Source organism: Podarcis pityusensis (genome assembly GCF_964106645.2).
Source record: "Podarcis pityusensis genome assembly, chromosome: 10".
Classification (NCBI taxonomy): Eukaryota; Metazoa; Chordata; class Lepidosauria; order Squamata; family Lacertidae; genus Podarcis; species Podarcis pityusensis.
Genome location: NC_138035.1, coordinates 36,677,068 through 36,692,395, shown reverse-complemented (window position 1 = coordinate 36,692,395; position 15,328 = coordinate 36,677,068). Strand labels below are relative to the sequence as shown.

Genomic DNA, 15,328 nt, shown 5'->3' with positions numbered 1-15,328 from the left:
ATCAAGCCTGATCAGCCCAGTTCCACACCTCCTTTCTGTTGCCGCCACTCTGAGCAGCCAGGCTGTGGATGTGGTGGTACCTCCATGACTCCAGAATTTCGGCGGCAGCGGCAAACAATTTGGATTGTGGTGTACGTGAGGGATACAGTCTACCTTCCTAGGTGTTAGCCATTCACATGGAAATGTTTTATAAATTAATACTTACAGTTTGGATTTGTTTACCGCTTACAGTTGTTGTTCTTGTTTTGCATCCAACTAACTAGGATGCCATCCTACATAGATGGTGTCCACCAGTTTTATTTCTATTACTATATTAGAAATATAATTGCCTTACTGATACTCTGGAGTGTAGAAGCCATAGAATAACATAACGAATTGATAATATAAGGACACATTACCTAATCTGCTCCCGTTCCTTGGCATTGCCATGAAAGAACCAAGGCTGCCACCGATAACACTGTGTGGTCTTCGTAGCGGAGGCTTTTTGAAGGATCCCGTGTACTGGTGAAGGAATGAGTGCATACTATGGGATGTTGGAGGTCTGCCATTCTTCACAATAGGCTCTGAAATTTGCCAACACCAACCAATTCATCCCACAAGAAGGAAATTCAGGAACATGTTGAGAGAGAGAAAAAAAATAACAGAGTTACCACACAGTCTGCTTACTGCAGTATTTGAATGAGGTTCAAAATATTTGAAACCTGGAAGGTAGATCATCAACGGTGAAGCACATCACACAAAAGAAAATGCACAATAAAAAATGTTCGCTTTCACTCCCCCCTGTGCACAGAAGCTGAGCCAGAGAAACTCCCTAAGCATAGCTGAGAGCCAGAATATTGTATAACCTAGCAGGCATGCAGCAATCACTGAGCTGGTACAAGAGACAGGCAGTCAATTCACCCCGATATCATCAAGGTCTTGTACAGACTGACACCTCTGGCTCATCGCTAAAGGAGAGAAAACAGCTGCTGCAGAGGGTTGAAGAGAGCAACAATAAGTAGGTGAACAAAAAAAAAATCAGATGTCCTTCCTTTCAGGGGTAGTGCAAAGCCATCACAGTATAGAGTCCACAGTGAAAAAGAAATCTGTATTTTTGCTGAATCTGCATAAATTTAAACAGGTTGCACCAGCTTTTCCTGATGAATAATGTTAAAATTATGTACTCAGGCAATTCACATTCTTTATGCAGGGTACTTGCAGCCCGGTGTATCATCCCTCAGACAATGTGGCTGGGAAGCTGAGGGAATCACATTCTTTGAAAGTCCTGCCTAATGGACTCATCTGAAAAGGTTCCATCCTTAAGACAGCTCATATACATGCAGAAAGGGTAATATTTTGTTTTGTGAATTTAGAATACACCAACATAAGCAGAGCATAATAAATATATCATCAAGTACCTTTAAAAAAAACCCATAGAGAAAACATGAAGTGGTAAGAAAACTAAATGGCCTCAGATGTTACTGAATTACATAAATTTATTCAATTAATACATCAAAGAACTGACACTGTTAAAAAGCCTTAAGATATTCATGAAGTACCTTTGATTAAAACTAAACAAATCTGCAATAAACAGATTGTTCCAAAGTAATCCCACACTGTCAAGTTCTCTTCTTCTATTAGACCAAAACAGTGAGAAGTCCAATCCTATGTGTGGAAAGTTTACGAGCTTTTGTGAATTTTGGATCCATAATGTAATTAAAATAAGTAGCCAAATTTCCTCAATGAGGAAAAAAAGAACTTTTTAAACTGCAAAGTGTTTATGTGCTAAAATGCAAGCATAGCTTTGTATCACTTCGTTGATTACATTTTTACTCTCATGTAGGAACACATAAGTGTGATCTGTTTACTTTCAGCAATATATACACATAGTTGTATTGAAATCACGTGTTCTTTTCTACAAGGAGAAAACTGTAACAAATAATTCCTATGATCCGACCTACTCTCTATTTTGAGTTAAACAGAGAGCAGCTCAATTCATTACAATTCTCTACACAGGAACAATTCTTGTTTAACCTTGTGCCCAGGACCCTCACATCCTAGGAATGTGATAATGGCAACTAGGAATGTGAAATGTTTTTTACAGACCTATTCATTTCTCTTTCCTGAGAAACAATCCAAGTAACTTTAAGCTATGTGACTGGATGAAACAGGTTGCGTGACTGGATGAAACATATTACCCTCTTGAATAGCACTACCCAAGCAACAAACCAATGCTGCTAGCATTCTTTATTGCCCTTGAAGGTATCATATACTTATTAGCACCTCTCTGCCTCCAGAAAGCAGGGCGTCCTGCAAGCTGGGAAGAAGGCAAAGGCACTGCCACTGTTGTAGAGGTTCTTAAGCACAACACTGTCCAAAGCCAGGCCGCAGAAAACCTTCCAAGATTAAAGGCACAATCTTCAAGCTGACAGAAAATGTCTGAGAGGACTGACTGAGTGGCGAGAGAGCCCAAAGGAGGGGGAGCAAGCTGGAAGAACAAAAGGAGCAGGGTCAAAGGGCAGGGGAGGGAGAGGGACCAAGGGAAAGAGAAAGGAGAAAGGCAACTTAGCATGGGAAGGGGGTATGTGGGGCAGCAGGAACCGAGGGCAGCCAACCTCTCTGGCCTTTGTTCTCCGCTTATTATGATTCCTCCTAAGTCTCCAGCGCTATCACGTACTTATGCACAGCGCAGACACTGGAGCAGTTCTGCTTGCCTAGCTGTATTTTCAGAAGCTGTGAGTAACGCACAGGGAATCGAAAGTTAATACCGTTACTTCGTGTTGTCTCTTCTACATAACAGCCCTGTAAGACAGGGTGAACACCTACGCTCAACCACTTCCAGACCGTAGTGAAAAGCTTCCGACGGCTAGATGGACGTTAACAGGGGGTTTTATAAAAAGGAACATCCTGTTGCTCGACCACAATCCATTTGTGCTCATTAAATAATCATGTTCATGGTTTCCCTTTGCTTCTCTGAAGCAAAGCTGAGTGGCTCATTCAGTAGAATTTTGTCTCTCTCGAGACAGATGCCAACACCAGAGCACAAGACTCTTAATTGCAGGATTGTGGGTTCGTGCCCCACGTTGGGCAAAAGATTCCTGCACTGCACACTAAAAGATCAATTTCTTACAAGTGCGCAATGAGCATTTTGTAGCTCTTGTAACAGTGCCAGTTTTGCAGACTAAATAGGCATATATGGGCTAAGGCAATCCCACAAGCATACTGGTTTATATTTAACTCCCTTGTTGATATTTGGTGAGCTGCTTCTTATGATGAAATCATTTTACTACTTTCCCACAGATCCCACAAAAGCATCTCTAGATTATTAAGATTTACATATTCTGGAACCTAGCCATCAAGGGAATGGTCATAAGCTTTATTTCTGTGTGTCAAGAGCCTTTCCTTTGCAACTGTTCACCACAGCAGGATATTCTGGTCTTCTAAACGAGGGTGATGTCTACCCACAGTTTGCATCTGTTCAGAAAACAGCTAGGATACTCTAAGAGAAATCAATTCAAGATGACTTGCAGGAGCCTTAAATTAAACAGTGGCAGATCTCAGAAGGGGAAACGGACAGGTATTAACACAGCTCCAAGTTTCTTTGTAGATGATGGAAACAGTATAAACAATGACTTCCAGAAAAACAGAAGTGCACTCTCTAAATACAGAACGAAGCAGTTGCTTAGGAACAGAATCAGGAAGCATTTCATATAGCAAGATGCTTGGCAGCCAAGGGACAAAGAAACTCTCTGGTGTGATGTTCAACTGTAGTCATATGGATTTATATCTAGCTGTGTACAATATGCGTGTTGGACTTTGTATCAACAACAAGCTTTATGTTGCATGCTTTACCATGAAGAAGCCAACAGTGCAAGATCTATAAGCAAAGGCTTCAGTCCAAACTGGAAATAGCAAAACTGGTCCTTACTGGTGCCTTAGCACCAGTGCCCTGGGGAGGTCACTTTGGTGCTGTTAGCAGCGGTTTGACTGCACCCCTGGAGGCGCACTTCATTGTCCCTTGAGACAGACAGATGCCAACAGTAAGTTATATCCCTAAAATTTATGGAATGTATCCTCCGCTCCCTTCACCAGCTTTTCCCAGATGGTCAGTGCAGCTTGAAGCTTCCAAAATGTGTAAATATAAACAGTATACTTGAAAAAGGCTTAAAAGGCCACATAGTCAATAGGACCGGTGATGTAGAATCTCATTTGCCAGGGTTAAATCTACTCCACTTCCTATCCAACTAAAAAAACAACACCAAGAGTACACTGTCCTTTGCCCCTCTTGTTCATGATTTCCTTGCAGTACTTTGCGATGCTCCTCCCCCTTCCTACACACTCTTCCGCCCCACACATAATGTTCTCTTCCCTTCTGCTACTATTTGTTCCTTCTTCCCACAAAGCTTTGCTTTCTCTATACATACAGTTACTTAAAAATGAGAGTTAGCAGCAGGGTTCTGTTCTCGAAGGCCTGAGGTGGCAGTTCTAGCCATGACTTCATGAATGCCTTTTACACAGCAGCAATAAACATAAGAGTTCACTTTCCTTAGAGGCGGATACACAGCAAGACAAGCACACATGTGGGCCAGGATTTGGCTGCGTAATGGCAAGTCAATATTATTCATTCTGAATTGTTGCAAGAGGAAACGCAGCGTGTGAGCAAGTAAGGATATTCTGCTATGAACACACACACACGTATACTTAATGCTTAGGATATTATGTACATCAGAATAATACAGTCGGAGAAGTTAAGCCATGTCTTAAGAAACAGTCCTTTGGATAGTGAAGTGTACAATTTGACTCATTCTCAGGTCTGAAGAAGGCACGCCCCACCTTTATGCAACTTCTCCTTTTCCATATAACGCATCACAAATAGCTTTCCCACATGCATAGGAACTGTGACCACTACTCAAATAAATAATTTGCATGAAATTAAGGGAACCATAAACACGCTGAAGTTTTGTTGACATTGTTTGCCACAGCTTCTACTCCTATAGAGGTAAACTATTTCTTATACTGTGGTACCTTGGGTTACAAACACCTTGGGTTGCAAACACTTCGGGTTACAAACTCCGCTAACCTGGAAGTAGTACCTCGGGTTACAAACTTTGCCCCAGGATGCGAACAGAAATCGCGGCGGTGGCAACAGCAGGAGGCCCCATTAGCGAAAGCACACCACAGGTTAAGAACAGTTTCTGTTAAGAACGGATCTCCGGAACGAGTTAAGTTCATAACCCGAGATACCACTGTACTGAACAACAGCAGAAGAGGCTCCAACAAACCTCTAGCTGAATAGTAGCTGTTCTCTTATTTGCAAATAAATTCCTGCATCCAAATCTAGAGGAGGGAAAGGGCCATGTAAAATTTTGAATGGTCACAAAATAGGGTTTCAGCACCTCCTCCCCATGAGTAACTAAACCAAGATAATTACAGTGGTACCTCTAGTTACAAACTTAATTCGTTCTGGAGGTCCGTTCTTAACCTGAGGTACCACTTTAGCTAATGGAGCCTCCCACTGCCACCACCGTGCGATTTCTGTTCTCATCCTGAGATAAAGTTCTTAACTCAAGGTACTACTTCCGGGTTAGCAGAGTCTCTAACCCAAAGTTTTTGTAACCCGAGGTGTTTGTAACCCGAGGTACCACTGTATATATTGCTCAATCTATTAGATTATCTTCATCATTGCTTCTTCTAAGCTATTGATCAACAGTTACTTGCCAGGATCCCAGGCAGATGTCACTCTAAGCCAGTTAACCAGTTGCACAAAAAACAGGATCTGGGACCTTATGAATGCAAAGCACCACTGAGAGACAGTCTTCTGCCATATGATGCAATTTAAAGAAATATAAATCAATCAAGGAAGCATGTATGGATTCCGGAGGGGTGGGGTGTGAAGAATTTGGATTACCTTGGCAAAGAAATTTGAAATACTGAAATCTTCCTAGCAGTAAGACACTAGAATCCCTTCCGATACTGTTGGACTACCAATTCCTGCTGCCCCAATTCACATGATCATCAATGAGATGTTGTGCAACCAATCTCATCTGTTATACTGCAAAACACCACTATTGGACAAGCCATGCACACTGTTCAGTGCTTTTCAGAAGCCATGAGTTTGGGAACTCAGCTTATGCTTTCTAAACAACGCATCAGCTGATATTTTACACAGCTGCAAAAATAAATAAATTGAAAGCAATGTTATAAACACAATACTGAATATCATAATTTACAAGGCAGTAAATTGGAACAGTACAGAAGTGGCAATTCTGCTAGTTAAGTATGAAATGATACCATATTTTTGCAGCTTAATATGTTAATAATACAAGGCTAGACACAAAGGCATTTTTGAAGCATTCCCATCAAATCTGTAGTAACTCGAGCTTAACATATATTACAGTGGACGCTTGGGTTGCGAACGTGATCCATGAGGGGTGCATGTTCGCAACCCGCAGCATTCACAACCCGCAGCAGCACGTCTGCACACACGCAGGTTGCAATTCGGTGCTTCTGCGCATGCACAAAGCGCGATTTGGTCTTCTGTGCATGCGCGACCCTCCAAACCTGGAAGTAACACATTCCGGTACTTCCGGGTTTTGGTGGGTCCATAACCCGAAAAAACGCAACCTGAAACGTCTGTAACCTGAGGTATGACTGTACTTGCAATTACTTCCCAAAAGTAAAGATACACACTTGTTATTCTAAACTAAAACATCAAAACAATTTAAATTCATTACTCTTGCTGCAAGTAACTTTTATCATTAAAAGAATACCATTTTCATAAATACTTGATAAAATTTAAGCAAAGCGGTTATTTTTACCGTTATCTTTACTGCTGTTTTCTTCAATAGTCATTTGTTCGGCCAGTTCAGAAAGTGACTCATCAATTGTCTGGCTCCCACGCAACGTTAGGGAAAGTCTCCTCTTGAACTTTTTCATTCTATCTGTAATATGTCTGGCTCACGGAAGCCTATTAAAATAAGAAAGTTGTTATTTTAAACACTTGTTTCAACCGTAAGAAAAATGTGTTTAGTGCTGATTGCTTATACAGTATCAATCTAAACTTTGTAAGGTCATTTTAACAAAAGAGCTAAGTTTTGAAATTGTGAATTTAATACAGCTTAATGTTTATCTCAGTTCTATTCTGGCTTATCTCGGCTTGTGGTGGGTAAGTTGTAACAAAATAAAATACCCCATTAAAAGACACTACACATTTATTATAACACACCCAGAGTCTCCACTTTTTAAAACCAACCAAAGTTTTACATGCTTAGACTGACAAATCTTTAGAAAATGGTAGTTCCACAACTGTGTTGTGACCAACTAGAATATTCTTCATCTATGTGTTCCTGCTGTCCAACTTCATATGTAGATGGTGTAATTTTAAAAAGGTACACCTTATGGGTTATGATGAAATTTAAGGGAGGTCTAACCAATAGAAGCACTTCCTGGGAGAACTGACTGTGTGGAAGCTGGGTTTGGAGGAGAATTTTTATACACAATTCTGTTGGGACTGGATTAATTGCAAGTGAATTAAAGCTCCTTCACATTAGAAGGAACCTTAAGTGGTGAACTTTCAGCTCTCCAAATGTTGTTGAACTACAATTCCCATCATCCCTGACCACTGACCATGCTTGCAATGGATGATGGGAACTGTAGTTCAGCAAGATCTGGAGAGACAAAGGTCCACCGCTGATGTATTAGATAAACTTCATGCAACAGCCTTCTGCAGCAAAACCAGAATACACCTTTCACAATTTTCCAGTGAGATGCCTCTCTCCTACACAAGCAGGCTGGGTGGGAGATCTCTCAAGGTGGTAGGAAAGCAAATAAAGCAATTAGAATAACATGGAAAGGAAAAAAAAGGGGGGGGGATAATACAACATCCTATTGAGAGCAGGCTGGGCCAGCTTCTCCAAACTATTTGCTCACTTTTTGACTGATCTGTTCAAAACTGGACCATGTTTCAAACAGAAGTGGTAGAAATATGAAGGCAAAGTAGATAAGGAACTACAATAAAAAGTTATTTTTAAAATTTTTATTTTATAAAATAGTAAAACAGGAAGATTTTTCTGTTTAGTTAATGTTCTTGTGCTTAAGATGAGCCATCAATTATGGAAAATCTTTGGGACTAAAGTACAATGACGTGGAAACATCTTCCACATCAGAACCAACGGAATGTATGACTTATTCCTTACTTGCTATCAATGCGCAGGACAGCATTCTAAAACAAAGGGTAAATTAAGTCCAGAGGGATGTTCTGTGTGAGTCTCATAGTGTTGGCAAACAGACTTCAGAAAAGTATCCGATTCATGTGTTGTGGCCAGTAAGTATTTTAAGGATTAGTTTATGAAGCCTGCCATCTTCAGACCCAGGTGTTGCATGAGAGGAGAGGAATGGTTGCTACTCCCTTCTGTTAGCTTCCCATGTTGCTGCAGTAACATTTGAAACCCAGAGATGAAATGGGAAGGCAAGACATATTTACTTTCCATACCTGGCACTTTCAACCAAGGGGGAAACCTATTCTATTTTTGAGTTGCAATTGTTTTTGATGCACAGAACATGGGCTGAGTACATATAGTTTTTAGTCCAAAGGACCCATAATGTTTAGGCAGATATAACCACATACAAATTATACTCCTTTCTGCAAAAGTCTGAATGGCAATATAAAAAGACTACTACAGGCAACCCGCTCCCCCTCCCCCCAAAAACACGCTGCTAATCTGGCAAAGATACATTTGTTCCACTGGTATGCCAACACAAACTAAAAGAATTAGAATTTGGCAAGCGAAATATATTGCTTGAGAATAGCTTTGAATCCATTCTGGGCTCCTTTGGGAGGAAGGGTGGGGATATAAATTTAATAAATAAACAAATGCAGCTCAGAACTGAACTAATGCAGCATTTTACATCTGAGTTTTTTCAGGCATATGCTGCTGAAGACTGGAAATTTAAGCAAAAATCAAAAATCAAAAGTAATATCCAAGAACCATCCCCTGCCAGTAACCTGAAAATGAATGCCCTTCATTATATTAAGACATTGACAGATGTATTTGCTTTCTAGTGGAAACTAATTCCATTTCTAGGCACAATACAATAGTAAATGGTACTGTTGCTGGCTAAAGTGTAAGGTTCACTGCCAAAAACCAAACACAAAACCCAACATAAAAGGTTGTGTGCAATGTAGCGACAAGCTGAAGTCAGGCAGAGGTATACTTGTTCCACTGGTGAAATGTTCTGCACCAGCTAAATTCTGTGCACAAAAAGAGAGAAAAAGCATAAGCTGGCTGTTGCTGATTTTGTGCAACAGCTTGCAGAATCTGTTGGAAAACCAGTTCCTGCTACCACAACTGCTGTATTCCTTTGTTGTGCAACTTTAAAACTCACAATGAACACTGGATATAACCCACTAAATTCCACACTCTAATCTGACTTTGATAGCCGCTTTTCTGTGAAGCTCTGATTGCATGCTACCATTGCCTCAACCTCATGTGGCAATGATTATTAAGCTATCCCCACAATGTAGATGCTCCTCTCTCCCACAATGACTTGGCCAACTTCTAGCTCCAGAAGCTGGAAGACAGCAAAAGAAAGCTCATATGACTATGCAGTGTTTTTGTACATCCCAACCTGAGCCACTTTGAATAGTCAGCCTTGGAGTCAACAGGCTGCAAAGGACGGGGTCATGCAAGTCAGTGCACTTTTACATGGAAGTGTTTGCCTTCTTCTGCAGGGCTTTCATTCTCCCTACTTGCAAAGCTGTCGAAAATTAACAAAGCAAGTCATTCTTAGCACAAATAGTTATGGTATCAAATACGAAGAGGCGCAGCTGTAATTTCAGACAAAGCTTCATTTACACAGCATCCACAGCTATCGGCAGCATGTGATAACTGTACTCAATTTTTTAGGGCCTGCAGTGATACAATTATGATGTTAGCTGATGGGCAATTATGTTGTCTGCTTTACAGTGGTACCTTGTGTTACGTACTTAATCCGTTCCAGAGGTCCGTTCATAACAAGAAACCGCTCATAACATGAGGCGCCCTTTGCTGATGGCGCTTCCCGCTGCTGCCGCGCAGCCAGAGCACGACTTCCGCTCGCATCCCGGGGCAAAGGTCGCAACAAGGGGCATCTACTTCTGGGTTAGCGGAGCGCGTAACCCGCAGCATTCGTAAGGGGGACGGTACATAACACAAGGTACCACTGTATTTGTACTGTATTTGTACCTCTCTTTAGTGGACAGTTTTATAATAATCACACACACACCCACACCCATTTTCAGAGCAGTGCATAGCTGCCTCTGAACAGAAAAAAGACAGCAGGGTAAACTAAAGAGTGATACAGAGTTCAACTCCATGGACATAGCCAGGCCTTTTGTTAGGGGGGCAGAACCTCAGTTTACTATGTATTTTTATTGATTTGGGGGTGGGAAACTGCCCATCCCTGCCTCCCCTGGCTACGCCCATGTTCAACTCTGCTGTCTTTCATTAAAGGAGCGATCACACTTTTTGTGGGGAGGGGTAGCACATCTTGCTGGCATAGTGTTCAGCTTTCAAATTTAAAAAAGGAAGAGCCTTAGACAAAAAACAAAAAACAAAGCTGGTAATAATCAGGATGGTCCTTGCTGCCAGACACGGTTCTGTCTGGCACAAGGCCTTTATATTTCTATGCCAAAATAAGCCTGCTTCCACCTGCTTCTCACTCACCCGGCTGATCTCTGACTCTCTGAAGTAACATGGGTGCAACAATTTACACCAATCTAAAAATCAACAAGGATAAATGGGCAGTCCAATACATTTCTGGAGGCATGGATGATATGAAGATTTCTGATACAAGTGACAAATCAGACCCCTAACACAACAGTCCTAGGAAGAACAACAAAATTATGGGTATTAATGTCTGTCTGTGACAATAAACAGGAGAAGAAGAACTTGTAATTAGTAAATGAAAGCCATGCCATCTGTATAAAGCAACAGAAATGACCAGAGGCAGCAACAGAACACATGAAAACACATGACCAGTAAAAGCAGAAACACACCTCTAATGATGTCACAGTTCCAACAGAGTGTGGAAGTTCTTTCCAGGCAACAAATGCCTTTTAGCAGATGACTAGTGTGCTGCCAGATCTGATGGGATTATGAGAAGAAACTATGGCAACATGGTTCCCACTCCTAAAATCACACACTTGGAACCAAAGGCACCCTTTTTCAAGCGGATGGCGCAAAATGGCCTCCCTAATTTCCTCCTACACCTTGCATCCACTGCCACTTCCTGAGGCCACGGTATGCTGCTCTCAAGAACCCCTAGATATCAACAGCAACTTTTTGGGAGGCTGTAGCCCCCTAGACAGAGCCCACCTGCATGTTTTTGTATATAAACCCTAGTACTTGAAGAGATGTGCATATTCCCAATATAAAGAGGTAGAGAGAGACAATGTATAAAACGTGAGCTTGATCATTATTTCACTTCTGCTAATATCAAACTTGATAGTCCAGTGAAACATGCTTATTGCCCCCCAAGAGGAAGAGGAAGTGGAGTGTATGTCCAGAGAGTATATGGGGAGGTAAACAGATTTGGGAAACATCTGACCCGACAGGACCTCCAACAATTTGAATACATTCCAAGACCATAATTCTCCCCCCACCCCAACACCAGGATGCTATAAACTTTCAAGGACTTTGAGCTCTTTGAAGTTAAATGAATTCTGGGTGGGGGTTCTGGAATTAATTAGAAAAGTAATTATGCAATCCTAATTAATCATCCTTCCAGGGACTCTTTAAGCTTCTATAAAGGCGAAAAAGTTTCTAAGAGTAAGTAGTACTGCTTAAAAATATTATAGAAGGAGTTGAATTGATTCCAGGCTATGCAACATGACGCACAGGCTCCTTGAATCCAACTTCCCACTCAAAATCTCCTGTACGCTGTTGAAAGGTAAAGGTAAATAAAACCCTTGACTTCACAGCTTGAGTTCAAAGCTACTGAATCCTACTTACCTAGCAGCTCTAAACCCCAACACTCAGACCCATAGTGCAATGGCACTGTAGCACTGCTGAGGTTCAGGCTTAGCTGAGAACTGTTGTTTGAGCTCATTGCTGCAACTGCTGAGCTTTGTGAACTCACTAGCTTTGGCTGAAAGGTGGCCTTGATGGCAGGGGAGGGAGGGAAGTGAAGAGAACAATAGTACTTCCAGCCTCCCAGCAGAGTAGACTCCCTCCCCTCTGTTGCTGGGTGATGCAGAATCCGAAAGGGGTCTAGAGTCACTTCCTCTCCCAGTCAATGGTGTCAGTCACTCCAATGGTGACTGTTCTTTGGAGGGGGAGGGTGGGCCTGCGTCCCCAGTGGGGCCAGTTTTGCCAGTCTCTACGTATGCCTCTGCCTACCATTCAGTGCCAGAAGCTGTGAGATCAGACACCAAGTGCCCTTAATTGCTCCATACTTTGGTTAAATTTGCTATTTGGCCTGCACAAAGGGCAGAACAAAGTGTGACAGATCTAATCAGCAAATCTGTTTGATCATCTATTCTCCCTATGAGACAAATTCTGTCTCTTAAAGGCAGATCCAGAAAATTCAAAGATAAGTTCTCCCTCAATATTCATGGGGAGTCCAAAACTTCTAGTAGCACATATATGCATAAAGGGGTTTAGCTGCTGTTAAGAGTTACCACCAATTCCCTTTTAAACGAAAAGACTGAACTAACTTCAGGAAAAAACAGAAACCAGAGAATACATGCTAAAATCTATTGAGAATGGGACTCGTTCATCTAGTTGTCCAACTATCACTACCGCTTTACAGCTAGCAGAGGTCTTGTATGCAACTTGATTTCTGTTTATTAATAATAGGAAATTGGTCACTTTCAAACTATCTAAGACAGGCAAGTCTAATAAATAAGGTCCTTGCTTACTTTACAACAGTTCCCCACTGCACACCTTCCATTAAACCTATGAAAATCCTGTGAAAGATTTGATTATTAACTTGTTTTGCATTAGGTTGGGATCTTAAGACCTGCCACTATTGGAGGCAGCATATTTACTTATTGGTCTGAGTATATCATGCCTACTCTGCAAACTTTACATTGGCTAGTCACCAAAGGCAGATTGAGTTTTAGGACAGCATAAGGGCTCGTTTAAAGCTCTGGCTCCAAGACTTCACAGCTTGGTAAAAAGCTGCAATTTGAAATCTACTTGTATTCACGATAACTTAAATGTAAAGGCAATTAGTTGCAAAACTGATTTGCTGAAAGAGAACCTACACATTACGGCACATTTTCCTCTGGTATCTACTTACTGCTTCCCAGATTCAATGCAAATCTGAAACAAATCCAACAGCGGCATTTCTTTAAAGATCCATAGAAATGCTTATTATTCTTTACCACTCAGTTTTCTATTAACTTGTTCTGCAGGAGAACCATTTTATCTTGTTTTGCGTTGGTTTACTCTTGCGTACAAATACTACATCACAGTGAACATTGACTTCCACATGTGAATTCTGACAATCCCAACTGGTTTGTGTGAATGTCTAAGTGAATCTATGAAATACTGACAGCGCCCCAACTGCTGTTTTGGATATACACAAGTTGGCAAATTAAATTTAGATCACTGTCAACATTAGCCATCTGGAATTGTCAGGACTCATACTTGAAAAACGTCACAGTTCACCATATTTTGGACATTCACAGCAATGTACACACATATTACAGATTTCTAATGAATAAAAGATGCATAGTACTGCTGTTTCTTTTTAGCTACAGTACTTTGGGTTATATGACTATCAATAAAGTCTAACCCCGCAAAAATACATGTCCTTTGAACACGAACGTGGCAATCATTTCTGGCTTACAAATACTGGACTTTCCAAATACAGAAATACCGGCACCTTTAAAACTATAGCATTCATATACACAGATCTGAAAAGCAATCCTAACAGCAAGATTCAGATACAGTATATCTGCTGCAGCAAAAGCTGCTTATCTGCTCAGCTCATTCCTACCACACTGACTATAATCATTTCTAAACTTTCCAGCAGCTACACTGTAGATAAATGTTTTCATTCATATGCAGGTGGCTAACATGAGACAAATTCAGTGAACTTGAACAGAATGAGGGCTTTCTATAGTTGTTAGTCACTGATGTAATCTGACTGTACCATTTACAGAATGTCTTCACTTACCACTTACATCATTCTGCTCAGTGTAAGGCTTAAAAAAATTCATTATGGATATTACAAAGTAAAATAAATATAGATGCATTATTCAAAGCAGCTCCCTTTTTAAAAGGCAGCTCTTTTTTGAACTCTGTTAAAAATATAAGGCCTCTCAATAACAGATTCTGATTCTCAAACCTTTCTTAGCATATGTACAAGATTCCAGTAGGGTTCAATACAAAAAAACCACTCCAAACCTGCCTCTAACACTTATCCATCCTGGATAAACATAAAAAGGCTACTTTGCAACATCTCAATAGTATATTTTTAAACAACTGGGTTTTGTCCTATGGGACATGGATATTCTTGCAACTATGAAAAATACGGTAGCCAAACAAATATTCGCTATCAATGTTTACAACAGAGATTGCCAAAGTCACCTAGATTGCAAATTTCAGCTATAAGAAGTAGGTAATGCAAAGGTATTGCCTTGCTACACAAATTGCACAAAATGTGTAGATAATTAGGCTAAAAATGTTGACTGAAACAAGAGGCTTGGATAGACATCCGTAAGAGTAACCTCATAATTCTGTCTAGCAATACACATCATACCAATTTTGTCAATGCTCCCATTACTAATCAACCCTGTTAGAAAGGGGAGGATTAATAAAATGTAAGCAATATGAAAATCAAGGTGGTCAAATGCTTATCAATCACACTGACCTCTGAAATCACACTTAGAGGGAAAATGTTTGAAGTGAGTTAATCATTTTCAGCTGGATACTATAAGTTTCTCCATTAAATTAGAAGATGGAAGTCAAAACAGCCCTGTTTATTCAAGTACAGTATCTTCTTAATGCAAAAGGTGTCAAGCTGAATAATACTGTGCACTTTGCCAGCTCAACAATATAAACACCTCAAGATTCAACACAACAAAACAAATTACTGATTGTTCAAATAGAAAACATGATCACCTAGGTTGACATTTGCTGGCACATGTGGAGCCACAGGGAACCCTACAAGAAACAAAGCTATTTGTTTATTTACTCAGGAGGAACCAGCACAAGCAGAAAACAAAAATCCACACATTCAAGTAATCCCAAATAACATGCAAGAGCTTTAAATATTTGTTTATTTTATTTCCTTTGTTCCTACAATGAAACTCATGTTGGTACATAAATAAGAGAAAAAGCATGATGAAGAATGACTCAAG

The 15,328-nt window shown here is 40.6% G+C and overlaps 1 protein-coding gene across 2 annotated transcripts in view; it reads right to left on the bottom strand.

Moving 5' to 3' along the window:
• CDK17 (cyclin dependent kinase 17) overlaps positions 1-15,328 on the bottom strand; it is a 69,065-nt gene that overhangs the window by 36,477 nt on the left and 17,260 nt on the right. Inside the window, exons 1-3 of one of the 2 annotated variants that reach the window (XM_081022505.1) lie at positions 10,683-10,933; positions 6,798-6,946; positions 399-563 (exon numbers count right to left, since the gene is read on the bottom strand). In XM_081022505.1, the coding sequence (XP_080878631.1) occupies positions 399-563; positions 6,798-6,915 (283 nt within the window). In that variant the 5' untranslated portion in view covers positions 6,916-6,946; positions 10,683-10,933. Of the gene's footprint in view, positions 1-398; positions 564-6,797; positions 6,947-10,682; positions 10,934-15,328 lie in introns of those variants that run through there. The other variant, XM_081022506.1, reaches the window with a different exon arrangement.